The sequence below is a fragment of the Dermacentor albipictus genome, chromosome 1 (genome assembly GCF_038994185.2).
Source record: "Dermacentor albipictus isolate Rhodes 1998 colony chromosome 1, USDA_Dalb.pri_finalv2, whole genome shotgun sequence".
Classification (NCBI taxonomy): domain Eukaryota; kingdom Metazoa; phylum Arthropoda; class Arachnida; order Ixodida; family Ixodidae; genus Dermacentor; species Dermacentor albipictus.
In genome coordinates, this window is record NC_091821.1 from 254627520 (window position 1) to 254655099 (window position 27580).

The 27580-nt window shown below is 46.9% G+C and overlaps 2 protein-coding genes across 8 annotated transcripts in view; one reads left to right on the forward strand and one right to left on the reverse strand.

Annotated features, from left to right (window-relative positions):
- Positions 1-17194: 17194 nt before the first annotated feature.
- Positions 17195-19595, reverse strand: LOC135901538 (protein D2-like). 2 transcript variants are annotated; one of them, XM_065431384.1, is made up of 6 exons: positions 19458-19595; positions 19266-19321; positions 18180-18273; positions 17912-18032; positions 17716-17853; positions 17195-17565 (listed from the first exon to the last, which is right to left on the reverse strand). In XM_065431384.1, the coding sequence occupies exons 3-6, from the start codon at positions 18237-18239 to the stop codon at positions 17348-17350; spliced, it is 537 nt and encodes a 178-aa protein (XP_065287456.1). In that variant the 5' UTR covers positions 18240-18273; positions 19266-19321; positions 19458-19595; the 3' UTR covers positions 17195-17347. The 2 variants fall into 2 exon arrangements, with proteins under 2 accessions (XP_065287456.1, XP_065287446.1); XM_065431374.1 differs by lacking the exon at positions 19458-19595 and having other exon boundaries at positions 19266-19400.
- Positions 18308-27580, forward strand: part of trbd (ubiquitin thioesterase trabid) — an 84372-nt gene continuing 75099 nt past the window's right edge. Inside the window, exons 1-2 of one of the 6 annotated variants that reach the window (XM_065431364.1) lie at positions 18308-18533; positions 20382-20607. In XM_065431364.1, the coding sequence (XP_065287436.1) occupies positions 20464-20607 (144 nt within the window). In that variant the 5' untranslated portion in view covers positions 18308-18533; positions 20382-20463. The other 5 variants (XM_065431367.2, XM_065431333.1, XM_065431322.1 and 2 more) reach the window with 5 other exon arrangements.

The following is a 27580-nucleotide window of genomic DNA, read 5'->3' on the forward strand; positions in this document are numbered from 1 at the left end:
TAGATGCTTGTAAGGATGAGGATATATCGGAAAGAAGAAGCTTAATCTCATCCTTAGAAGGTCCGGGATTTTGCTTAATATCACCAGCAATCAACAGCAAAAGCACACCCCATGCATCATCAAGTAAAGAAAGGCACTGTTCAGAGCACGGCAGGATGATGTACACCTATCATCACTACGAAAGCAGCGACAGGAAAAAAGACGGACCTGTACAAAGAACATAAGGCGGTTCATGGCTGCATCTGCGAAGGTCTCGCCATGCCCTCTGAAGGTGTGCTTGAGTTGTCCGGGTATTTGTATTGTGAGCGGTGGTGCTGAAGGTCGGGGCTGATGAGCAGATTGCGTGACCAAGCCTCAGTTGATATCGGCAGCCACGTGGTCGACAAGAAGAATGTCGTCATCACGACTGCAAGATGAGTTGGGGAATGGCTGTGGGAATAGAGACTAGGGTATGACCTGGTATGAAGCACGCGGAGAGTAGATGCCTGTGCTCTAGTGAGCTGCTCATGAGGAAGGGGGAAGACCCTCCTGACCAACTGATAATGTTTCATGATCTCATTAAAAGTGAGGAGAATGTCCCTAAAGACCGCTAGACTTAAGTCCGAAGATCCCCAGCTGCCCAGCGTGGTGAGTTAGTTTTCGCGCTCGGAGGTGGGCAATCTCGTATAGGTGGACCATGGAGGCCAGATGTGGTCAGAGGTGAGCTGGAAACCACGTAATTGTGTGAGGAGAAATATCCCTAAGACCTAAAATGCAAGTTACTTCAGCTGATACCGATCCGGACACAAAGGCCCTGACCACTGCTTGTGAGTCTGTGTAGATATGTTGCTTAGAATCGTCAAGGAGAGCGAGGGCGATAGCTACCTGCTCAGCCTTAGCAGGAGTGGTGTTCCTGATAGAAGTGGAGTGCAGGACAGAACCTGTGTGATCAATCGTAACAGCCGAGAAGTTGGCCGATCAACCGTACTGCGCCGCGTCTACGAAGCATGCAGACTCCGGGTTTGCACGAACGTCTTTGAGCAGGGCTTCACCTCTGGCCCACTGCCTCTCCGCATTGTGCTGTGGGTGCACATTGCGGGGAAAAGCAGAGACCGTAATGTGCTCTGTAAGCCCTTTGCTCCTTATTGAGGTTATGCTTTTGTTCCACTTCTAGAGCCGGACCACACCCTAGGACAGCCAGGACGCTCCTGCCCGCGGCCGAGGAGGATAGCGTGGCCATCTGAGCCGTATGCTGTGCCTCGATTATCTCTTCCAACGTGTTGTGAATACCCAGTTGCATGAGCCGGTCTGTGCTAGTACGTGAAGGGACCCCTAGCACTCTCTTGATGCTCTTGCCGATCAGAAGATTGGGCTTAGTCTTTTCATGACTCTGCCAGCAGTGCATGGCAGCAATGTAGGTAATTTGGCTCATTAAAGAAATGTGGAACAACCTTAGTAAATTGTCCTCCATGAGGCCACCTCGAGAGTTGGAGACTATTCATAAGCCGAACCCTGGTTTCCATTTTAGCTGTGATCTTTTTGATGGTCTGCCCATTAGTGCCATTAGCCTCTATAAGCATGCCAAGAACTCTGATCTCTACCCTAGGGATGAAATGACCAGAGCTGGTAGGAAGCTTTATATGGCTAACATTACTTCTTGCCTATAGTAAGTTGACGGCGCTTCGGCTTCACTTTGAGACGGCATCTCCATTCCAGCAAATTTTGTTAAAGCATAAGACACACGCATGCATATATATATATATATATATATATATATATATATATATATATATATATATATATATATATATATATATATATATACACACACGCACGCACATACATACATACATGCAGTGGCGTAGCAACAGGGGGGGCCGGGGGGCCGTGGGCCCCGGGTGCAAGGGGCCAGTGAGGGGGGGGGGGGGTGTCATATACGTCTGAAGGCACCCCTCCTTCCGCCGGCTACACCCGGAGAGGGGGGTGACAGAAGACCTATGGGCCCCGGGTGCCAGACGACCTAGCTACGCCACTGTATACATACAATGTCACAAGCTCTCATAACAAAGGGCAGAAGCCGTCCTACCGTAATGGCGCCCAGAGACACACAAGGTCACCAGGATCGAAATATACATGTAGGCGACAGCCGTCCTAGCGGATCTTTAATCTGTCCTGCGAAGCCAAGGTGCGTAGCCGAGCAAGGCGTCGCGCTTCTTCTGCTCGACAGAGGATCTTGGTAATACAGCACATTAGGTAATAGGGTCCGTTATGTTTGACCTTGCGTTATACTCGAACACCTCAGCGATGTCAACTATCGCATTGCACACCTCTCACAAACAATGGACACTTGGCCAAAACCGAAGTCACGCACGTTGCCCGCCTGACGCCTTACGATCCATGAGCGACTGACTGACTTGCCCGGCGGGCTTCGTCTGCCAACGGGGAAATGTCACGAGCTCTCGTAACAAAGGGTAATGACAAAAAGATGGAGGGGAGAGAATGAGGACGGGGTACCTTTGGACCGCTCCCGCGGAAGAAACGCCAACCGTCTCCCTTTATCTGCCTTGCATTTTTAACCCTTTCAAGATAAATGATGTAAATACGGCGCCGTGAACAAGTCCAAAATGATTGATGCCGTATATTTACGTCGCCGTCTGTACGTTTAAAAAGCGCGCCAATTCGCCAAATTTCTCGGTTTTCGTTGCGTGGAGTTTGCTCCCGCGTCTACCGCTTGCGCATGGGTACAGTGTACTAGAATATAGTTCACTGTAGCATGGGCGTCTTGCGCTGGAGTTTGAGGTGTAGTGGCGGCGCCTGGTGGCGGCGCGGGAAACGACATCTGGGTCGTACCAGCTTGGTTCGTATTGAGCCCTGGCTGTGGCGAAGCACGTTTCTAGGCCGAGTTTTGCGTCGATTCGCACTTTTTTCTGCCCTGTTGCGAGTGCGAAAAGGCTCGTCACTTCTCACAGACCACGCCGACCACGCTTCGAGCTCGTCTCAGCCTATAGTTTAACGAAAACGGACTCTCCGTGAGACGTAATGCTGGAACAGAAGGAATCGGCGACGCCGATCCGGAGAGACCTAGCTCAGCCTCGAAAAAGCGTCACCGTCGTTACTTCTGCGTCGTCGGCTGCCATGAACAAGAAGGCCTGAATCCCAACATCAGATTCTACCGTTTTCCTTCAAGGCCTCGCGAAGCGGAGCGTCGGGCGCGATAGATAAGCGAAACTTCGCGCCATGCTGACTGCTTCGCCTGTCTTGAAACTTGCTTATCTGCGTTCTAAAATTCGGTCTTTTGCACCTACATTCCCGACGGCAGACCGACATAGCAGCAGTCATGACTGGTGATTCACGATTCGAGACCCGGCCACAGCGACAATTAACAATTCGACCCGTGCGAAGTGGTGCGCACGTGCAAATGAGCACAAATGGTCGGGCTGATTCGGTGACAATTCACTACCCCACTACGAGCAGCACAGGTTAGAGAGTTAAATGTGCTCATCCTTGACCTCAAGCCAGCACGTTGAGGCAACGCAGGAAGGTAGTAGTGATTGCAGCACATCAATGTTCGAGCGTTGTCATTAAAGCTACATCAAGCGAGCATACTCTAAGAACAGTTTACACCCTTTGGCTTGCCCCTTCTGCCACACAAAAATAATCGTCATCTGCCTTGATGCGTTTCCTTTCTTTATCGCTGCAAGCCCGGAGCTTTCCAGTGACGAACGGCACGCGCGTTATCAGAAGGGGCACTCCAAAGGGTGTAAACTGTTCTATGCTGATAACGCGCGTGCCGTTCGTTACTGGAAAGTTCCGGGCTCGCAGCGATAAAGAAAGGAAACGTATCAAGGCAGATGACGATTATTTTTGTGTGGCAGAAGGGGCAAGCCAAAGGGTGTAAACTGTTCTATGCTGATAACGCGCGTGCCGTTCGTTACTGGAAAGTTCCGGGCTCGCAGCGATAAAGAAAGGAAACGTATCAAGGCAGATGACGATTATTTTTGTGTGGCAGAAGGGGCAAGCCAAAGGGTGTAAACTGTTATTAGAGTGCAGCGCACGAGCTCGCGCGATTCGCACGTACGTTACTGCGAGCTCATAGCATTACATCAGTTATTTATCAACTGCTAAAGGGACAGCTGGCCGCTACTACAGTGCAGTAGGAATGCAGTCAGCCAAGATTGAAGGGGGCCTGCCGTTTCGCGGCATGTCGAAAGACCGCTGCCGGCGCGGCGCGTACGATCGAGCGCTCGAGCAGTTCGTACATCGCGGCATGCTGAAAGACCGCTGCCGTCGCCGCGCGTACCGTCGTGCGCTCGAGCAGTTCCGTACACATGATGCCGGCTTATCGTTGCTGTGAATTCATTTATAGCAAGCATTTCCTCGCGTTTGTGCGCCTGAATCTAGCAGCGTGCTAAACTTACGTAACTGAAGTTCAACTTCGTACGCGATTCGCTTCACTTGCGATTGACACCGCGCTAAAACTTCGCCGCTTATTCCTTGAACGGCGTACACGTATTCAGCGTTGCATAAGTTATTGCCTTTACGCAGCGTGCCACCCCTGAAAAAAATCTTCGGCGCCCGATATTCGCTGCAAGCCGCGGTACAACAAAACCGAAAGTGGCGGGTCCATTTTGTAAACGTGCTTTCCGAAGCAGACGACCGAGCGTGGTACTACCCAGTTGAGGACAGAGGGCGCTTTTTAGTATTATTTTTTAGCATCGCTTTTTAGCATCAAAAAACGAAATCAGGAAAGAAACCATTTATGATAAATCAAAGGGAAGCTCATTACTTTTCGAAGCCAGATCGGGATGCCTTAGAACACGCACCTACAAAGCGAGATATAAGAAGGAAGAAGAAGCTTGTGCTTGCTGCGGTAAAGCTAGGGAAACGACGGAGCATATTTTATAAGAATGTGAAGACGTCTACCCAGCGGTCGATTTAGGCACCACTGGCCTCCTTGAAGCCCTGGGGTTCAGCGGGAGCAGCGGTAAAGCAAACAGGTCCGCAATAGACATTAGTAAGAGGCGACTGGAGGATTGGTGGAAGAAAAGTAGGGAAACGACAAAAGACGGAGACGTACAAAAACACAGTCCGCAATAGGGGATCAGAAAATTTGGACGTGTTAGGTCATAGTGTTTTCTTTTTTTTTTCTTTTTTCATTGGTTAACCTAGGTAGGATATCAGGCAGCATATTAGCAAGAGCTTGGTGGCGCAACCCACCGCCCCGTTCCAAAGGGGATGCTCATAACATCCATCCATCCATCCATCCATTCGCAGCGCCCCCTGGGCAATGCAAGAGCCCCAGCGGTTTGGGTTTATTTCCGGGGGCAGTTTCGGCTTCTTGCGATCGCAGAACTTATGGCCATCTCGTTACTAATCGCACAAAGGGCGACCGCCTGTTTCTCGCTCGTTTAGTTCTCACAGGGGTCTACATAGGAAGGATGCCGCCATGCATGTGCGTGTTTCCATTTCGTTTGACTTTTTGGAGTCTCGCGGAAACTAAACATCTCTGGTTGCCAATAAAATAAATTAGGGGAAGTTTTACACATTTTTCTTTTTTGACGGGCACACAACCACACAGTTTTCTTGAGTGCGTTTACTTGCGCAGTTCGATTATGCTATATGGACATAAATATTAGTGTACACTCTAAAAAAGTTTACACCCTTTGGGGTGTATATGTCTGCCACACAACAATAATCGCCATCTACCTTGCACTCTACACTCTTAAAACGGTTGCACCCTTTGGGGTGTATATTTGTCCCACAACAATTATCGTCACCTGCCTTGCTTGCGTTTCCTTTCTTGAAAACTCGGCGCTCGTTACTTTCCTGTCGAGAATGCTGCGTCACACTGATAACGCGCATGCCGTTCGTAACTGGGAAGTACCGGGCTCGCCGCGTTAAAGAAAGGAAACGCGGGCAAGACAGATGACGATTATTGTTGTGGGACAAGATAAGCCCCAAAGGGTGCAAATTTTTCCAAGAGTATAAGAAATGTTTACACCCTTTGGAGTGTATATATCTGCCACACAACTATAATCGTCATCTGCCTTGCCCGCATTTCCTTTCTTGAAAACGCTGCGCTCGTTACTTTCCTGTCGGGAATGCTATGTCATGCTGATAACGCGCATGCCGTTCATTACTGGGAAGTACCGGGCTCGCAGCGTTAAAGAAAGGAAATCCGGACAAGACAGATGACGTTGATTGTTGTGTGGCAAGATACGACTTAAAGGGTGTAAACTTTATTTAGAGTGTATATATACCAACGCAAAATATATTTTTCTTACTTTACGCTCACCCTAGCAAAATTACAATAATTTTTCTTCGAAATAGGTCCCTCAGAAGAAGTGGAATCTGCAATAAAAAATCGACCCTGGGCGGTCGCTACTCGGCGTTTTCAACACAATGAAACAAATGTACACCCTATGGGGTGTATATTTGCCACGCAATAATAATCGTCATGTCTTGCTTGCGTTTCCTTGAAAATTGCCGCGCTCGCTACACTCTACACTCTTAAAACGGTTGCACCCTTTGGGGTGTATATTTGTCCCACAACAATAATCGTCATCTGCCTTGCTTGCGTTTCCTTTCCTGAAAACTCGGCGCTCGCTACTTTCCTGTCGAGAATGCTGCGTCACACTGATAAGGCGCATGCCGTTCGTGGCTGGAAAGTACTGGGCTCGCAGCGTTAAAGAAAGGAAACGCGGGCAGCACGGATGACAATTATTGTTGTGGAACAAGATACGCCCCAAAGGGTGTAAATTTTCTAAGAGTGTAAAACAAAATTACACCCTTTGGGTTGTACACTCTTAAAACGGTTGCAGCCTTTGGGGTGTATATTTGTCCCACAACAATAATCGTCATCTGTCTTGCTTGCGTTTCCTTTCTTGAAAACATGGCGCTCGCTACTTTCCTGTCGAGAATGCTGCGTCACACTGACAACGCGCATGGCGTTCGTGACTGGTAAGTACCGGGCTCGCAGCATTAAAGAAAGCAAAGGCGGGCAAGGCAGATGACGATTATTGTTGTGGGACAAGATAAGCCCCAAAGGGTGTAAATTTTTCTAAGAGTGTACACTCTAAAAGCAGTTGCACCCTTTGGGGTGTATATTTGCCACACAACATTAATCGTGGTCTGTCTTGTCCGCATTTCCTTTCTTTAACGCTGCGAGCCCGGTACTTCCCTATAACTACACTCTCAAAGCGGTTGCACCCTTTAGGGTGTATATTTGTCCCACAACAATAATCGTCATCTGCCTTGCTTGCGTTTCCTTTCTTGAAACTCGGCGCTCGCTACTTTCCTGTCGAGAATGCTGCGTCACACTGATAACGCGCATGGCGTTCGTGACTGGTAAGTACCGGGCTCGCAGCATTAAAGAAAGGAAAGGCGGGCAAGGCAGATGACGATTATTGTTGTGGGACAAGATAAGCCCCAAAGGGTGTAAATTTTTCTAAGAGTGTACACTCTAAAAGCAGTCGCACCCTTTGGGGTGTATATTTGCCACACAACTATAATCGCGGTCTGTCTTGTCCGCATTTCCTTTCTTTAACGCTGCGAGCCCGGTACTTCCCTATAACTACACTCTCAAAGCGGTTGCACCCTTTAGGGTGTATATTTGTCCCACAACAATAATCGTCATCTGCCTTGCTTGCGTTTCCTTTCTTGAAACTCGGCGCTCGCTACTTTCCTGTCGAGAATGCTGCGTCACACTGATAACGCGCATGGCGTTCGTGACTGGTAAGTACCGGGCTCGCAGCATTAAAGAAAGGAAAGGCGGGCAAGGCAGATGACGATTATTGTTGTGGGACAAGATAAGCCCCAAAGGGTGTAAATTTTTCTAAGAGTGTACACTCTAAAAGCAGTCGCACCCTTTGGGGTGTATATTTGCCACACAACTATAATCGCGGTCTGTCTTGTCCGCATTTCCTTTCTTTAACGCTGCGAGCCCGGTACTTCCCTATAACTACACTCTCAAAGCGGTTGCACCCTTTAGGGTGTATATTTGTCCCACAACAATAATCGTCATCTGCCTTGCTTGCGTTTCCTTTCTTGAAACTCGGCGCTCGCTACTTTCCTGTCGAGAATGCTGCGTCACACTGATAACGCGCATGCCGTTCGTGACTGGGAAGTACCGGGCTCGCAGCGTTAAAGAAAGGAAACGTGGGCAAGACAGATGACGATTATTGTTGTGGGACAAGATACGCCCCAAAGGGTGTAAATTTTTCTAAGAGTGTAACGACATGCGCGTTATCAGCATGACATCATTCTCGACAGGAAAGTAGCGGGCGCGGCGTTTTCAAGAAAGGAAACGCCCGTGTACACTCTAAGAAGAGTTTACACCCTTTGGAGTGCCCCTTCTGCCACACAACGATAATCATCATCTGACTTGACGCGTTTCCTATCTTTAACGCTGCGAGCCCTTACTTTCCCGTAACGAACGGCACGCGCGCTATCAGCATGATAGCACTGCCGACAGGAAATGCTATCATGCCGATAACGCGCATGCTGTTCGTTGCTGGAAAGTAAGGGCTCGCAGCGTTAAAGAAAGGAAACGCGTCAAGGCAGATGACGATTATCGTTGTGTGGCAGAAGGGGCACTCCAAAGGGTGTAAACTGTTCTTAGAGTGAGATTTAGGTGCACGTTAAAGATCCCCAGGTGGTCGAAATTTCTGGAGTCCTCCACTACGGCGTGCCTCATAATCAGAAAGTGGTTTTGGCATGTAAAACCCCATAATTTAATTTTTAATTAAGAAAGGAAACGCAAGCAAGGCAGATGACGATTATCGCTGTGTGGCAGATATATACCGCAAAGGGTGTACCTTTGTCTGAGAGCGTACTTTCCTGTCGAGAATGCTGTGTCGCATTGATAACGCGCATGCCGTTCGTGACTGGGAAGTACAGGGCTCGCAGCGTTGAAGAAACGAAACGCGGCCAAGACAGATGACGATTATTGTTGTGCACTCTTAGGATAGGATACACTTGAGTGCTCTAATTTACAGTCATTCAGCGGTCAGACCGAGTGCTTCCATTTTCTTGTCGATGGTGACTCCCGTCTTGTAGGGTTGGCGCCCCTATTCCAGGGCACCACTGAGCGTGGCTGCTCGTCGGGCATATTTCCAATTGCTAGTAGGTACAGCGGGGCGTGGCACTTGCGGAGACGACGGACGTTTGCGCGTATGCGCGAGTAAGCAGGTTAGAGAGAGTAAATGTGGGGACTTTTGCTCCTTGAAAATACCACTCTGCCTAGGTACTACGGAGGAGTTTCTTGGCGCGCGTTGTATGCGCTTGTCCATAGGCGTGCCGGCAGAATTCGCGGTAGTGCTGAACTTAGTTGGCGGCTCGACGCAATTATATTTATTCAATCATGTTTTTACTAATGAAAACAACGCGTCATTATTTCGCATTATTGGCGGTGCCGCCAGGACACCAAAGCGGCAACGGGGACATCAAAGATAGAACCCGTCCTGGTACATGGGTTGGTGCTCGCAGAGGTCTGCGCGTGCCAGGGGAGTATAAGATCGGCTGTCCGCTATCGCAGACAGCCAATTTTTTATGCGAACACCCCCTGGCACGCTTCGGCCTTTGCGGTCTCGATCCACGGGCCGCTTAGCTGCTTCCAGTTTTGATCCCCCCCCCCCCCCCCCGCGCTACCGTTTGGGCGCCGCTCTCCTGCGGCCTCCGTTTGCCGCTTACATGTGCCCTCCTGGAGCAGTGCTTGTAAAAAATCCAATCTATCGTAGCGACGAAAAAAGCGACCCACGACTTATACAACACCATTCAGAACATTGCCTCTTCTTACACAGCGATCACCAAGCGGCGTCCGCGCCCACTGCCTCACCGCGCGGGCAGCCAGCGGCGGAGCGTATAAACTCGACCGCACTCCGCAATGCCGGCATGTCTAGGGGACAAACGAATACAACGCGCGCTAAGAAACCTCCTCCGTAGTGCCTAGGAAGACTCACAATCAGGAAGCAAAAGCCCCTCGATTTTCTTTCTCGCGCCTGCGCACAAACGTCGAGCGCGGTCAAAAGCGCCACGCCCCGCTGTACCGACTAGCAATTCACTCTAAGAAGAGTTTACACCTTTTGGAGTGCCCCTTCTGCCACACAACGATAATCGTCATCTGCCTTGATGCGTTTCCTTTCTTTAACGCTGCGAGCCCGGTACTTTCCTACTTTCCAGTAACGAACGGCATGCGCGTCGCGTTATCAGCATGATAGCATTCCCGACAGGAAAGTAGCGGGCGCGGCGTTTTCAAGAAAGGAAACGCATCAAGGCAGATTACGATTGTCGTTGTGTGGCAGAAGGGGCACGCCAAAGGGTGTAAACCTTTCTCTATGTGTAAACTGTTCTTAGAGTGTTGTAAAAACGCCGTCGGGCGTGGTGTACCAGCCCCGGTTGGAGGCATGGGTTGTCGCTGGAGAGCACTCTCCCACTGCTCCGCACTCGAATTTTTTATATTGTGGAATGTTTTGTTTTTGCTGCATTCCCACGTGATATGATAAAGGGTGCCCAGTCTTGAATAACCAAGCTGAACTCGAAGGAGGATCAGGCGGAACAATTGCCGGCTATGTATGCCAGGCTAACCCCGCCTGCTTCAACATCACCACCACCACCACCACCACCATGATAAAGGGTGGGTTTTGCGCCACACCATGGGCATATGTCCCTGTATTGGTTTGGGAACATTTTGCTTAGTATGTAGATTTAAGGGGAAGGTTCCCGTTTGCAGCTTCCGCCAGCAAACTGCCTCTTGTTGATTAAGCATGTTATGGGGCGGTATTAGATTCGTCGGACGATCCTACGGCTGTCAAGCTGATGTAGGAGTCGTCGGACTACCTCGCCGCTGCCACCATTTGAAGGAGTCGAAGGTCGTGGAGATGAATTCGGTGAACAGGATTTATTTACAGATTAACGTATTTTAAGACAAGACATACATCGGCAGTCTAGCGCGACTCCCATATGGAGCCCAAAATTAACGCTCTGCAAACAGCATTCGAGCACACAGCTCAATACTACATTTTGAGCATAACAACAAGCACTCAGCTCCCAACGACGAGCACGACACGAGCACGACACGAGCACACCCTCTAACAGCCTGCAAACGCTGCTTATAAGCTCTCCGCTTGACGTCATCGTTCGGCGTGGACGGAGCACGAGTGGTCGGGAATGTTCGTCCAATCATTGTAAACTTGCCACCGCCCCGCCGTTTGGCCCACACACAAAGGCTCCGGAGTCGACGTCAGAGGGCTTTGTAGAACTCTCGGTACAGCATAGCCCGCGGTGCCGTCGACCGAGGGCCTCGTAGAACTGTGCGCCGTCCCGGGTGGCGCGACGGCGTACCACATTCCAGAGCTGACCGCGCGCCACGTGGCCGCCGGTCATCCGTAGTTCTCAGAAGGCGCCTCGTCTGGGGGGGCTTGGAACACGCACAGCGGGCTGAAAGCTGGCACGCTGCCACCCCGTACGGCCATTCCTAACAGCAGGGAGTATTTGACCCTCGTTCCTCCACGATAATATAGTATTTAGGAGTACATCGGGATCACCCTTTGGGGTTATCTCTGCCACACAACAATAATGGTCATCTGCCTTGCTTACGTTTCATTTCATGAAAACGCCGCGCCCACTACTTTCCTGTCGGGAATGCTATGTCATGCTGATAACGCGCATACCGTTCGTTACTGGGAAGTACCGGGCTCGCCGCGGTAAAGAAAGGAAATGTGGGCAAGACAGATGGCGATTATCGTTGTGGCAAAAGGGTGTAATTTTGCTTAAGAGTGTGGGACAAGATTAGGCCCAAAGTGTGTAAATTTTTCTAAGAGTGCGTTGTGTGCAAAGATACGACCTGAACACTCTAAAAACGATTGCACTCTTTGGGGTGTTTATTTGTCCCACAACAATAATCGCCATCTGCCTTGCTTTATTTATTTATTTATTTATTTATTTATTTACACAAGTACCTGCAGCGCCACAAGGGCATTATTGCAGGAGGGGGGGACATGTGACAAAAACTTGATACAGCAGAGCACAGGTGGTAAAAGTAACAAAATACGTAACATAGATGAGTCATCTCGACGGCAAAACGGTCATGTGAAATGCGGTGCAAATTTGCAAGACAGAAATGGAAAGGGTACACTATCACATGAAGTGCAATGCCAGCCAAATGATATAAAGAAAACGGGATAATATACTACGACAGACTGCGTGACAATAAAGACAGAAACTCTGAACACGTTTTACATTCACCAATGCTCCTGGGAAGCCTATTCCAGTGTGCGGAAACATGCGGAAAAAATAAATTACGGTAGACATCAGTACGACAGCGCATTTCAAGGACTTTCAACTCGTGATCACATCGTTTAGAGATGAAGTGGGGAGGGAAAATGTACAAGTTCTTGTTTATTCCTGTGAGGTCAAAGTAGATTCGGAAAAAAAGTTCTAATTTTGCAGTTAATCGGCGGTGTGCTAGTGTTTTCCAACCAATGTCCTCTTTAAGCAATGTAATACTGCAACGGAAGTTATAATTACCAGAAACAAATCTTGCAGCGCGGTTTTGGACGCGTTCGAGCTTTTCTATAAGTTTAGAGCTTTGAGGGTCCCATACCTGGCAAGCGTATTCGAGTACCGGACGAACATTTGTTATGTAAAGCAGTTCTTTTACTTTCTGGGGGGCGTTATAAAAATTACGTCTAACAAGGTTTAGTATACGAGATGATTTTAAGGTTAAGTATTCAATATGTCTGTTCCAGGTTAAATTTTCTGAAAAATAGACCCCGAGGTATTTGTAGTATTCGACCTTTTCAAGAAGTAGTCCGTCCAGTTTATACACTGATCTCACAGGAAAGCGTTTACGGGTGAATGACACAAGTTGACATTTAGCATTGTTCAAAGACATGCCCCACTTAATGCACCAAGCATGAATTTTGTTTAGATCATTCTGCAAACTACTAACATCACAATCATTTTCTACATTCTTGTATATGGCACAATCATCAGCATATAACCTCACTTTGCATTCTAGATTGTGCACAATGTCATTTATAAAGACTAAAAATAATAAAGGCCCCAAAACAGACCCTTGGGGCACGCCAGAGGTTACGGCGACAGGTGTTGATTTAGTGCCGTTTATTAAAACATGCTGTGTTCGTCCAGACAGGTAATTTCCAATCCAATGTACTATTGCAGGGTGTATACCGAGACAAGATAATTTATGTAAAAGCAATGCATGAGAAACGGTGTCGAAAGCTTTCCGGAAATCTAAAAATATAGTCTACCTGAAATCCAAGGTCAAAAGAGTAAAAGAGATCGTGAGCGAACTCTACCAGTTGAGTCGTACACGACAAGCCGGGCCTAAATCCATGTTGAAAATCCGAAAAGAAATTATTGCTTTGAAGGTGTTTCACCACAGCACTGTATATGATGTGTTCTATTGTTTTGCAACATACACATGTTAGAGAAATAGGCCTGTAGTTTTCTAGTACATTTTTGGGACCGTTTTTATGTATGGGAACGACGTGGGCTACCTTCCACTCTGCCCTTTGGGGTGTATATTTGTCCCACAACGATAATCGTCATCTGCCTTGCTTGCGTTTCCTCTCTTGAAAACTCGGCGCTCGCTACTTTCCTGCCGAGAATGCTGCGTCACTGATAACCCGAATGCCGTTCGTGACTGGGATGTACCGGACTCGCCGCGTTAAAGAAAATGCGGGCAAGACAGACGACGATTATTGTTGTGGGACAAGATACGCCCCAAAGAGTGTAAAATTTTCTACACTCTAAGAAAATTTTACACCCTTTGGGGCGTATCTTGTCCCACAACAATAATCATCATTCGTGCTGCCCACGTTTCCTTTCTTTAACGCTGCGAGCCCGGTACTTTCCAGTAACGAACGGCATACGCCTTATCAGTGTGACGCAGCATTCTCGACAGGAAAGTAGCGAGCGCCGAGTTTTCAGGAAAGGAAACGCAAGCAAGGCAGATGACGATTATCGTTGTGGGACAAATATACACCCCAAAGGGTGCAACCGTGTTAAGAGTGTACACTCTTAGAAAAATTTACGCCCTTTGGGGCGTATCTTGCCCACAAAAATACTCTTAGAAAAATTTACACCCTTTGGGGCTTATCTAGTCCCACAACAATCGTCATCTGTCTTGCCCGCGTTTCCTTTCTTTAACGCTGCGAGCCCGGTACTTCCCAGTCACGAACGGCATGCGCGTTATCAGTGTGACGCAGCATTCTCGACAGGAAAGTAGCGAACGCCTAGTTTTCAAGAAAGGAAACGCAAGCAACACTCTTAAAAAGGTTGCACCCTTTGGGGTGTATATTTGTCCCACAACAATAATCGTCATCTGCCTAGCTTGCGTTTCCTTTCCTGAAAACCCGGCGCTCGCTACTTTCCTGTCGAGAATGCTGCGTCACATGTACACTGATAACGCGCATACCGTTCGTGACTGGGAAGTACCGGGCTCGCAGCGTTAAAGAAAGGAAACGCGGGCAAGACAGATGACGATTACTGTTGTGGGACAAGATACGCCCCAAAGGGTGTAAATTTTCTAAGATTGTTGTGGGACAAATATAAACCCCAAAGGGTGCAACAGTTTTAAGAGTGTAATCGTCATCCGTCTTGCCCGCGTTTCCTTCGCGGCGAGCCCGGTACTTCCCAGTCACGAACGACATGCGCGTTATCAGTGTGATGCAGCATTCTCGACATGAAAGTAGCGAGCGCTGAGTTTTCAGGAAACACAAGCAAGGCAGATGACGATTATTGTTGTGGGACAAATTTACACCCCAAAGGGTTTTAAGAGAGTAATGCTATTTTCGGCTGGTCGTTTCTGAGCACTCTGGAGCGCTCTCGCGAGCGGCGTTGTCTTCGGCTGCTTGAAAGAGGGTGCGCGCCCTGCGTTCGGCTGGTTCTTCTCGATTGCTCTCCTCTATCTTGGAGCGCTCCGAGGCGCTCCGAGCCCCGTCGTCGGAGCAGTCATCGAGATTGAAACGTCATTGCAGCGCCGCGTCGCTGCTGTTGGCGACGGCCCACCGTAACCTTGGCAACCTAGGCTACTGCATGCTGGCGTCTCGACGAGCGTTCGTCCCGCCGGCACGTCCGCCGGTTTTTCGGGCAGCGCCGGGAGCTTTGGATAGGCGAAACATCGGACGTTGGCAGTAGTCACGTGGTTTCGCATCAGCAATTTCCTCCTCCGAGAGCGAGTCGCACGTTCGGCTTGCGCGCTTGTACCCTACCCTGCCTTACCTTTGAGCTCGGGAAACAACCGATCTACCCGACTCTGCTTCGGGGCATACAGGCGACCAGTCGAAGATACCATAAGAGTGAAGGGTGTCATTTTGTTTAAGAGTGAAGAAAGGAAATGCAAGACAGATGGCGATTATTGTTGTGGCAAATATATACCCGTAAGGGTGTATATTTGTTTAACATTCTCTTAGAAGAATTTGCACCCTTTGGGGCTTATCTTGTCCCACAACGATAATCATGTCTTGCCCGCATTTCCATTCTTTAACGCTGCGTGCCCGGTACTTCCAAGTCACGAACGATATGCGCGTTATCACCATGACAGATCATTATTGAAAGGCAAGTAGCGGAGCGTTTACAAGAAAGGAAACGCAAGCAAGACAGATGACGATTGCACTCTAAGAAAAGTTTACACCTTTTGGAGTTATATTTGCCACACTACGATAATTGTCATGTCTTGCCCGCGGTTCCTTTCTTGAAAACGCTGCGCTCGTTACTTTCCTGTCGGGAATGCTATGTCATGCTTATAACGCGCATGCCGTTCGTTTCTGGAAAGTATCGGGCTCGCCGCGTTAAAGGAAATGCGAACAAGACATGACGATTATTGTGTGGCAAATATACACCCCAAAGGATGCAACAGTTTTGAGTGTACTCGCACACATGAAAAAAAAAAAAAAGGTTTCCGACGACTGCGATTTGCTCCCTCCTGCAGTTTGTGTGAAGCCGCCAATCGCGACCAAGAAATTCAATCCCTATCTTGAGTGTGCCGTGTGATACCGGTGTCACAGGGCCACTTCCAATCACAATCGATGATGATCACTGTTACACCGTCCTCAGGACAATCTCAAGCGCGCCATGTGCCGTTAGTGGGTCCGAAGGACATCAAATTTGTATACGCTGAAATACAACTTTCTGTTTAGTTTCAAGAGAATTATTTCGCTATGGCGATAGAAAGTGACCGTGTGGAACATGGTTAGAGTGCAGCTATTACACTTGTGGCACTACACTCTCAACACCATCAAAAGAAGCTTCAGCTGGCAGCACTTCAACTCCCAACTCCTATAGTGCATATGCGCACAAGATTTATCACATTAACGGTTGTAAATGCTCCTACGGGTTTAATTTCAACTTACAAGTACAGCTCTGCACTTTGTCAGAAATTCTACAGCACAATAACCTCTGCATGTTGTCCCCTGCACACAGACAGCGTAGGGGAAAGAAAAAAAAAAACAGCAGCAGAGTTATACTTGCGCCGTAGATTACAGTTGAGCATGTCAATTTCGTTTAGCTAGCTACAACTCTTATTACTATCATGCAGCTCATTTGAACTGCAATAAAGCTTACTTATCGTCTGTATACACGCTGTTGGTGCAAAAAAGAATCGGGTCCAGCACAAAACATATAACAGCAGAAGATAGCATTCATCTACTTGAGTAGGGCCAAAAGCAAAATAATGACAAATCAGGAACAAGCTGCCATCTGGCTGGAGTGCTTGTCTCTGCAGTGAACCTAACATGCGCCAGTTTTTTACCACACAGCAAACTTTACATATAATTCTTGCGGATGAACATAGCTGCAAGTGCATAAATAACTGCGGCCTGCTTCTGCTACTGCCTTACCAGTGCGCAAACACTACGTGTATATATTTGTGCTGCCCTTACTAGTACCCTTCGGAAGAGGAAACATTTGTTGATAATTGGCTTACTAATACCCTATGGTAGGAGGGCAGCATCAGGTCAGCCCTCATAATAGGTTAGTAGCACCCCTGCAGTATGATGCGCCACAGTTCAAGCATACTTTGTATTCTATCATTATAGACGGCACAGCACACTTGATATATGCACATGAATAGTGTGTGTGAATTAATTCACCGGCAAGTAATACATGCACCAGATCCTTGGTATTAATGAGCGGTGCACAGCTAGAAAAAAGGTGGAGTAGGAACATGCAACGTAACCAAGGAAGAAAGGAATTGCAGACCAGCAAAGTTGTGTTTTATTGAGAACATGCTAAACAGCAGTGGCATGTTGGGCTGAAAGTAGAGGCTCAGCAACTGAATTGGGAACAAGAACACAGTCAGAAGATGAAAAGGTAAACTGTGCTGACTGGTCACTGCACTTTGAACTCAGTTGCCACTGAGCTGCTCATACAGCTTAGGCACGTAGTCATCCCATTCTGCCTGGTAGAAGTTGGCAGCAACTGGCTCTCCCAGTTGATACTTCTTGGCAAAATCGCGAATCTTGAAACAACCTCGGTGATCACCAGAGCGGTTTGTGAGGCGCTTTTCATCACAGTTGAGCTTTCCAGGCTGCTTGTAAACCACGAACACATACCGGTGCAGACCTGCGTTTTAGTGTTAGCAACAACCTCTGGGCATTATGATTAATCCCTCCCACCCCCTCCCACCCTATTCCTGTTTTCAATGGTTGAACTCAAACATGTCCATGCTAACTGTTATCTCTTTGCAATAATTGATGCAAGGCATAAGCTCACCTGTTCCTTTCGGAGGGCCAGAACCAACATACTGCGACAGTGTTTCTCCCTCAGAGACATTGCAGCCAGGAATGTTCACCACGAGCCAATGATGCCACTCTCGGTACTTTGGACTTTGCCTACTCGGTGCGTCGGGGTCTGCATTAGCAGAGTAACCATGTGAGCTTGGCAGTGGGTCTGATGTAGCAAAACCTACCAGTCATGCAGAGGGTGTAAAAAGCGTCGGTTTCTGTTGGGTACGAAACCTTTGGTGGGGATTGGACTTGTGTCGGCGTCATAACATTTCCCATGTTAACCTTCTGATCATTGTAAGTCACCTGGAAAAAAAAAAAGACCGCAAAACGCAGACAGGTCTCGTCAAGAAATTAAAACGTGTTGTCCTCTGCCTTATAATAAGAAAAAACAAAAAGTTTCAGGAAAAACGCACGTTAAACTGTCACAACGATAGACAAAAGGCTTGTCACCTCAATGGTGTTTTCCGGGACCGTGTCGATCACATCAGGAACTACTTTGTTTGTCTCCATCTTTGAAGTTCCGGCGCTCTTCTGGAGGCACACACTACGAAAAAGGAAACGAGATACCGGTACGCGAAAGCTTCATTATTAGTGATATTGCGAGGCGCTACTCCAGCCTTCAAGACGTGATACGGAATCTCGTTCCGTCTGGTCGCCATTTCTCACGCCAACCCCTTTTGAGCAATGGCAGTGGCTCAGATACCCTGGTTACACTGCGACTAGTCGCAAAGTTACAGCACTTGCTTTGGTCTGCAACGCACAACAGTTCGAACTTCGCTGACGACTTCAGCAGAACGACTACAGGTAACACCAAGTGCGCGAACTTTTTTTTTTTCTGAAAGGAGTTGGCGATCAAAAATAATAATAAACTAAATTGTCGGGTATTACCTGCCACAATCACTATCTCATCGTGAGGCATGCTGTAGTGGGGGATTCCGGATTATTTTTTAACACTTGGGGTTCTTTAACGTGAAAAACGTATCGTGAACCGCACAGTTCACGGGCATTTTTGCATTTTGCCCCCATCTAAATGCAGCCGCCGCGGCCGGGATTTGATCCCGTGACCTCATGCTTAGCAGCGTAAAGCCGTTAGCAAAGTTGGCGGTCAACCGTGATACACTTGTGCAAATGACAAAACCAATCATTTCTAAGGGACGTAAACACTTGACTTGCTGAGCACGAAGCAGATACGAAGTTGTTTTGATGGCCTTGGGAATAATCAAATGACCGGATGCGCAATAGGCACCACGTTTTCTAAAAACGACAAAGACTTGTAGCTCTCGGAAGCTTTTTATGCCAGCAAATGCTATCAGCACATTCTAGTCCATCCGAAATTTAATCCTGGCCGGCGTGGGCCGGCATGGCCCACAGGCAACGCCAACTCCTAGCATTTCACGACTGTTGCAACTTTTACAAATTCAATACCAGTATGAATCGCAACATGAAGCGTTCAAAACTTATTTAGTTCTTATGAAGCAAATTCCGTTGAATTTTGTAGCGTATTAAGAAATGTAGCTGTGGTGGAATGGACAATACCTGCTCTGCTGGAGCAAACGGCGAAACGATGAAAACCCGGATGCAGATGCTGCTCTCTGGGAAGAGGTCAAAGAAGCACTGACAGGCGCGAACTCAAAGATTGCTCGCGAACACACAGCTCGGATCATTGTTAATTTTTTTGTACTAGAATAATAGCTGTAATTTTTTTGCTCAATAGAAGCGGACAGTCACCGATTGTAGCGTGAAGAGGACGTTCTCCGCTGTTCGAAACTTCGAAACAAGGTCAGCAGCGACCTAACGCCATCTGTGGTAGATAGTCGCGTCGGTGCTTGCGTACTAGCAGCTTGCGTCCAGTCGCTCCGCTGCGCTGAAAACAAATATGGGTGCTATCTTGCTGTAGAAACAGAAAACAAAAAGTTTCGTAGTAGCTGCACAGATCGTTGTGTTGAACTGTAATGTCACGGTACGTTGCCATTAAAAGTTATTCACGCTGTTGCTAGCACTGCTAGCATTAAGAGACAGCGGTGATCAACTAATTAAAGATTAGACGCAGATCGGCACGATGTTTGTTAACTCCGAGGGAGGCAAAGGAGGTAAAATGGTAGGCCTAATCATTCTGCTATGACGAATGGAAACAACACTCTAGGGGATCAACTGTTATCTAAGTGGGGTGAGTAGTAATTTTTAATAATGATAATTGTTTTTTCATCAGCTGAGTGAGGGCGCTGTTGTGGATTGTGTTCGACTTTTTAAAGTTTAATAGCAGTTTTCATTCACACGGATGACTTTTTCTGCGAGTAGTACTGGTAATACCGTAATAGTGGTAATAATGGTAATATGTGATAGTTGGTAGTGCGTAGTACTAATAGTAGTAATATCTTTTGGAAGAATTAGCTGGAGTGGTGTTTTCGAACTTTGTCGAGCCGATGGAACCCGTGTTTAGTTCGTGTTCATGAGGGCACATAACTTATGCTCTCGATTCGTAACTAGCAGTTATTATCCACCGCTGGAATTATCTTATGCTCCAAAAATATTTGCACGCGAACCTTTCAACAACTTTCTTGGTATCTAAACAACCTGGTAGCCGCGGCTGCGGGCAGTGAGTCGGGAATACTTATGCATTCAATGACGCGCCGTTGCTTGTTCGCTTTTCAGGCTAGTGCCCGAATCCTAGCGAAAGCAGCAGCCCTATGCTGTTGAATAGTTGGCATAGTGGAGTGCTGAACCTGGCACAGTCATGAGTCGCCAGGGCTGCAAGTGGACTTGCCAGCACTGCACGTACGAGAACTGGCCAAAAGCGCTGCGTTGTGTCATCTGCCAGAACCCTCGGCCCACACTAATCGAAGAGGAAGCGTCCAGCGAGGAACGTGACATTTACAAGGTTTGTTAGACAACCACTTGTTATTCTTGCGCTTTTTCCAGGATTATGCTTATCCTGAAATAACACGAATACCGTTAATTTGATAAGAACATTTACCCAAGTGGCATGTTTCGTTTAAACCACATAAAAAATGTGTTCTTTGCTTCTTTGTCATAGTGCATTCAGCACCCAGCATAGCATTAAAGGGAGGGGGACATAAACATGGGACTGTAAAGAAGAAATGAGCCAGAAAAACAAAACACAAGAAGATAGAGGCACATACAAAAGTTCAAAGTTGGACATTGCACCCAGTAGAATAGAGAACTATATGGTGGCATCAATACTGTCATATATGTGGCAGGTGGTTCCAGACTGGAGTTGCGCTTTTGATGGATAATGACATGATCCATAAGTGGTGTTCAAGCTTTCACACAGACACAACAGGCAACCACCAGAGGTGCTTGTCATCTTTGCTGGGTATCCAATCAGCCTTTTGATTTAAGGAGCTGTTTATTGTAATTTTATCCCTTACAGGCCCCCTGCACTTCTAATTCGATGCAGGCAGATGCATCTCTAGCAGCAATGCGTGCATATTTCGGTGAGACGTCAGTACCATCTGTGCAAGCAGTTTCTGGGCAGGAGTGGCTGCCATGTGTTTGTACAGTTTTGATGTAGTTTTGTTGTGAACAGCATTTTCTGCTTGTTACTTCTGCACCATGAGCCCAGGTTGCCGAATATAAAAGGATTATGCACATCTGAGAGATGCATCGTGCAGTCACCTAGACTGTCATCCGCTTCAAATAACAATCTTCCTTTCACAATATTTCCCTCCCCTCTGAATAGTGTAGTTAGATCATAATATAATAGTCTAGCATAGTTTGAAAACTAGCTGTTAAATCCAGGCACGTGTGAAGACCTCGCCTGAAGGGAACACACAGGTCAGATGATGGGAAGACGAGACAAGTGCTCACACACAACTTGTGGTTTTGTTCGAAACACACTGAAAGAAAAAGGTAAAAAACATGGAAAACATATAGTGGTAGAACATTGAAGAGCAAGAGAGAAAAATACAAGAATGCTGTTTGTAACACTACTAACAGTTTCCGCGAAAGCAGGAATGTAGGTGGTATTATCTTGCTGAAGTGCGATAGAAGAAATGTAGTGTTGGGGAGGGGGGGATTGAAGGGGAATAGAGGGGTATACATTACAAAAAAAAAAGGCAGGTGAGAGACAAGGAAATGCAGAAAGCTAGAGAGAGCTAATGTAGGGCAGTTGGCTGTCGAGGCTGTAAGGTTTGGAGGACGATCCCACCGCTGGCGACCAGTTGTACAGTTTAGACATAGTTGAAGGGAGGAACTACACATCGCTGGCATCCAATTGTAAGGGTTGTAGTCTGGCGTGAACTGTGTGGTAGCTGGCCCATGCCGTCGTCTAACTCACTCATGCTTGGGACGTGGTTCAAGGGAGGAACTTCCTTTCATTGACAACTAGGAGTACAGGATTTAATTACAATATTTATATTAAAGCAGGAGATACATTTCAACAGCCTAGCATGACTGCAAAAAGGAGCACGAAGCTCCCACCACGAAGAGCACAGTACATGAGCACAAAGCTCCAGGCACCCCACTTGTCGAGCGCACAGCTGCTTAGAAACACTCTGTCCTCCCTAGATCCCTAGGTGAGGAAAAACTGCTGTCCAACCTTCGTCCAATCGGACTGTCTACAGTCCTTGGAGGCGTAGTCGACCTGCCTTTGAAGGGGGAGGGCTCACACACTCACATACGCGCTTTTGATTCCCAGAACCCACTGAGTTGAGCGGGTCCTTGTAGCCAGGTTGTCACGCTTGGCCCCAGCCGACGCCTCTTAATTACAGAGCTGACTTCTCCGGTAGTCGCCACAACTGTCAGCAGACTGTGATGAATTCTGGGGCCCACGAAAATTCATCGCAAAACACCCTTTTCCGAGAAGCTCTCTTGCTGCAAATAGACCATGAAGGCAACAGCGAACCAAGTAACAATACACGGTCCGCCAAACATGGCTTGACTTGCAGGCGCCGTTGGCTCAACGAAGGAGGCGCATGGTTGATTAACTTTGCTGTGGTCTCCAGTTCTCCGAAGGAAGTGCATGGTCGGTTAACGTTGCTGGCGTTGCCGATTCTCTGAAGGAGGTGCATGGTCGGTTAACCTAGCTGGTGTTGCCAGTTTTCTGAAGGACGCCACGCCCACAGAACGATCGAAACTACTGCAGCGGGCCGCAAAAGGTTTGCAGGTCAGTACCCCTGCAGGCCGATCGTAACAAGGCCAGGTAGTTAAGAATGGGTTAAAATAATGAGAACTTAAAAGGGGCCCTGAAATGGTTTTCTAACTAATCGTATAATGGCCTCACTATTAAAGAAACGTCATCTCACGAATCTCATGGTGCAAAAATGTTTCAATTTCTTCAACTATAAGTGGAGTTATCACCCCTATACCAGGCTTTCTCTCTTTTTTCGTCTCCGCTAGTGTGCTGGGAGCTACACAGCAGAGAAGTCGATGTCAAAGGGTTGCAATGTGGGCTTGTTGGTAATGGATCTTCAAGGGGAGTACGGTAGCGCGATTCAAAGACGGGACAAAAGAAGACACAAAGGGACACACGCAGCGCTGTGTGTGTCCCTTTGTGTCTTCTTTTGTCCCGTCTTTGAATCGCGCTACCATACTCCCCTCGAGGTCAAAGCCCCGGTCAAAAGTTGAGTGTTGTGGAGGCAAAAGGACTTGTCGCGGCACCCCGTGGTGGCTGCAGTAGACTACGCTACAGCAGCCCACCGCTGCCATCTTGGAGGTCATGTGCAGCTGACGCATGTACACGCAGTCCAAAGATGAAAATTTTATTGTGTTAGCAATTATGTGGACACTCCAGGCGCATTTCTGCCGTTGGCGTCGCTGTGAGGTTCTGTATAAAGTCAAAGGCGATAAAACCGTCGCCATGTACTGTATGCTGTATGTGCGAGTGAAAGCGTGTGAAGGTGAGCTGGCGAACGAGGTTCAATCTTGCGTGCGCGATTGAGGAATGCGACCCGGATGCGTGCCTTCTCCTGTCACGCTTGAGGCAGGGGGGTCAGGCGAGGGAGGAGGGGCGTTCTTCTCTGGCGGCTGCTATTTTAATCTGTTTGAAATCGCAGACATATATATTTTTAATTTAATTCAAAATTGGCAATTATGTATCACTAAGAATGTTCTTGCATACATGAAATAGTGTTGGTGGGTCCAGCTGCTTTCAGTGACGCTGCATGACGGCATTGTGGAAGCGAAAGCAAACAATAGTTCGCTGTTTTTGATGCGAGATTTTGAATTTCTTGCTGCATGTAGTGCATAAACATTTGGCTCGCATTTTTACAGCAGCCTCTATGGCCGATCGGCAATGTTTTCTTACTATGTTCAAAAAGTGTTTCAGGTCTCCTTTAAGTAGGTTAAGAAGCTGTTCACTGTTGAAACCTTTCTGTTCACCTGTGGAAACCTTCACTTCATCAACAAAAATTAAAGCTCATGCAGTGCAATGCGAAAAGTGACCCTTGAAAGGAGACATCATTGGCACTGCCATGATGGCATGTTATTGCTGCCAGTAATATTTTCTTTCACTCTTAATATTTTCCTTCATTTTATGCATTGATCATTTACATATTGCAGGTTACACCTGCAATATGTAAATATATTGCACAAATTTTTGGGGGCCTGTTAAAGGCAAAGGCAACGCCAAGCCCCACAGAAATCTATGCACGCAGTAGAACACGTGGGGCTAGTTGGTTCATAGCTTTCAAAAGATGTAGCGCCAATAGAGACAGCACACTAATGAAGAAGGAACAATGACAGCACGAGGCACCTTGCCCTGTCATTGTTCATTCTTCATTAGTAGGCTGTCTCTGTTGGTGCCTCATCTTTCTAAAGCTATGCATGCAGGTGCGTCCCATGGAAAGATTCTCATGCTTTAAGTGTGAAATCTCCCGGTGGCAGTGCTGAATGCAGCCTGACGGTGTTGCTGCTTTGTACTTTTTGCAGTTGTACTTTAAAGCTTTGATCAGCTGCACGAGCACTTCTGAATAACTTGGATTTAGTTTATGGGTGCATTTTTTAAGTGCCCTTGATGTTACTTTTTATGCAAAGACCCTTTGTAGGATTCTTTATAACACCCTTTGTTTTGAAGAAAGCCTAATTTTTTCAGGATCTTTTTTTGTACTTGAAGCCAGCTTTGGTTTAAGACATGGTTTCTCCTCGAAAAGCCGCTGCTTAAGAATGATGTGAAACGGGCACATTCACACCAATTGTTATGATCTTTAATCAGGATCTCGGTTAGAAATCTACTTTTGTTGCCGTCGAGTGCTAATTTTATTGATCGGCCTGTTACTGTCTGCATCAGCTTGCATGTCTCGGTGCCAATATGGACCTATGCAAACAGTGACGAACTACACAATATGAGGATCATCATGTGCTGCGTGCATGTAGCACAAGCCATACAATGTGACCCCGACAGTTGCATGTAGAGTCATCTATTCATCCCATCTGCACAGAAGCCCTGCCTACTGGTAAAAAAATTAGTCATGGTTCAGCTGTCTGAGCTTGCCTCCTTGTATCCTTTGAGCCATTTGTTGACACACTGCCTTCCAATTGGGTGTGTAAGCTGACGCAGACAAATAATCTAATGGCACATGTGGTTAGTGCTCTAAAAATGCATGACTTGCTCCTGAGTGGTACACTTACACTTGGGCTGCTGCGTTTTGATGACCTTGTTAATGTTACAGTTTCGAAAACTTAAAGGTACTGACAACTGGCCAGAATGTGTTGCGAGACGTTGATGGAAATGAAATGACCATGATTTATAGTGATAAGCATCCAGCACGCTGTTTGCGATTTAAGTAAGAATGGTAATTTTAACCAGTAATTTAACCAGTAAGTAAGTAACCTAGTAACCAGTAAGTGGCGAGACCTGGTGGTGAAATCTTGGTACTTCGAATTTATTCTGTGAGATTACTGTACGTAAGTTGACTGTTATTAAGTACATCATAATTATTGCTTAAAGTTGCAGTTGGTTTATTATTAGACACTCGTGCGTTATTCTATGTTTCAGAAATCAAGAACATTTGCATGGCTGCGGCAGCACGCTGAACTCCGTATCACGTGTAAAGGCGTCGTTTCATGTAGCTATTATCGCAGAAATCATTTAACAATTTCAAAAACATGAATCGTCGTCTCATTTTCGATCTGATTGGTTTCGTTTTGACTGGTTAAATACTAAAGCAGTTAGACAGCAAATCACAAAAACATGTAGCTATTATCGCAGAAATCATTTAACAATTTCAAAAACATGAATCGCAGGAACATCGACTGGATAAACAAAATTATACTTTGTTACAGCACAGCCACACTTGTCGTCTGCCTCCCACTAATGCTGGCATATAATCGCTATCTGCTCACCTATTACCGTTTTCAACGTGCTTTTAGTGAAAAACTACATCGTCGCTGCAGATCGAAAACTTTTGATAAAAAATGTTCCAGGGTGTTTTCTGCATTAGCACTTCATGATTAAACACTCTGACCGATAAGCTTTCCATTGTACTAAAAGAAATGGGTACCATAAAAATTGTTTCTCAGTCCCTTTAACATGTTGATGGCACCTCAGTTAAAGGAGCCCTTAAGCACATTTTGAATACAATAAAAAAACATTGCTGATCTGTTGGCAAAGTTCTTGCGAACATGTGAGCGAAATATTATTACTGCATGTAGCAGGGAATTTACAATCTGGAGTCAGATGCAGCGAAAAAAATTGCTTGCTCTTTCCTTTGTAATGTCGTCACGCAGCATCATCACAAGCTGCTGGACCTACTAACAGCTATTGGCCGATTTCTGGATCGCGAGAACATTCTCAGTAATACAGTTACTGCTAATTTGTGTTAAATAAATGAAAAAAAAAATGGCTGCAACCTCAGAAAAATTATTTCACCTTTGCACTGCCGGCCTACACAGAACAGTTGCGCGTTGATGCATCTACTGCGCATTGCCTCCGAGAAGAAAAGGGTAGTGTAGATACCGTGGCCACCATGGGCTGCCGCCATGAGCCGTTTTTGCCGCAGATCTGTTCAACCTTTGAGTGGGGTCAGTGGGGCATTGCTTCCTTGTGCCCCCTTGACCTCTCCCCTGTGTAGCTTCCAACGTTGACTGTACAACTGACCCAACAGGATGCTTCAAATCATCCATGGGGTGAACGCATGGCAGAAGGAGGACGAGAACAGAAAGGACCGACGCACTGAGGAATTAATGGGAAAGGAAGCGTGCCGCCGCCTCTTTGAAGGAGCTTGAGCTCAAAAAACAGTGTTGGCTGACGGCGAGATGCAGGTGTCCCTCATTCAAACCAAAATAGACTTTTTAAAGCAGTGAAACCCAACACTGAGATGTTGTGTATGGGCTGAAGAGTATCTCAGGACAGTTGAGGTTGACTTTCCAGCTGCTGAGAGAGAATCTTGATTGTGACAAAGTTCAGGCCTCATACCGATGAGCTTGCTATCAGTTCATAGAAATAGTTCATATTCAAAAATATTTACTTATGTATGCATCTCCTTTTAATTCGTATTTGAACATGTTCTACCCAATTTAGAATGGGTTTTACCATTTTTTTTCGCTGTGCCCTCTGTTTTCTTTTTCAATAAGATAGATATTACTCCTTACTATTCAAACTGGACCATAAGTCATTTTTTTGTTTCAACATACTTACTAGAGAGTGACAGCATCGAGCAACATGGTGTCAGCCTGTCTTGACATAAAATGTTCAGGCTCATTCAGGGAATTTTGCAAAGGTGCTCAAGGAAAACCTGGAAAACTCAGGGAATTTGGAAATGTCAACTTGATAGACACCCTGACAATGTTAAAACGAACACCTTCTTTGTGTTCAAAAGGTGCTAGTGTCTTTTCATCAACGGCATCATTATTATCATCAGCCTATTTTATGTCCACTGCAGGATGAAGGCCTC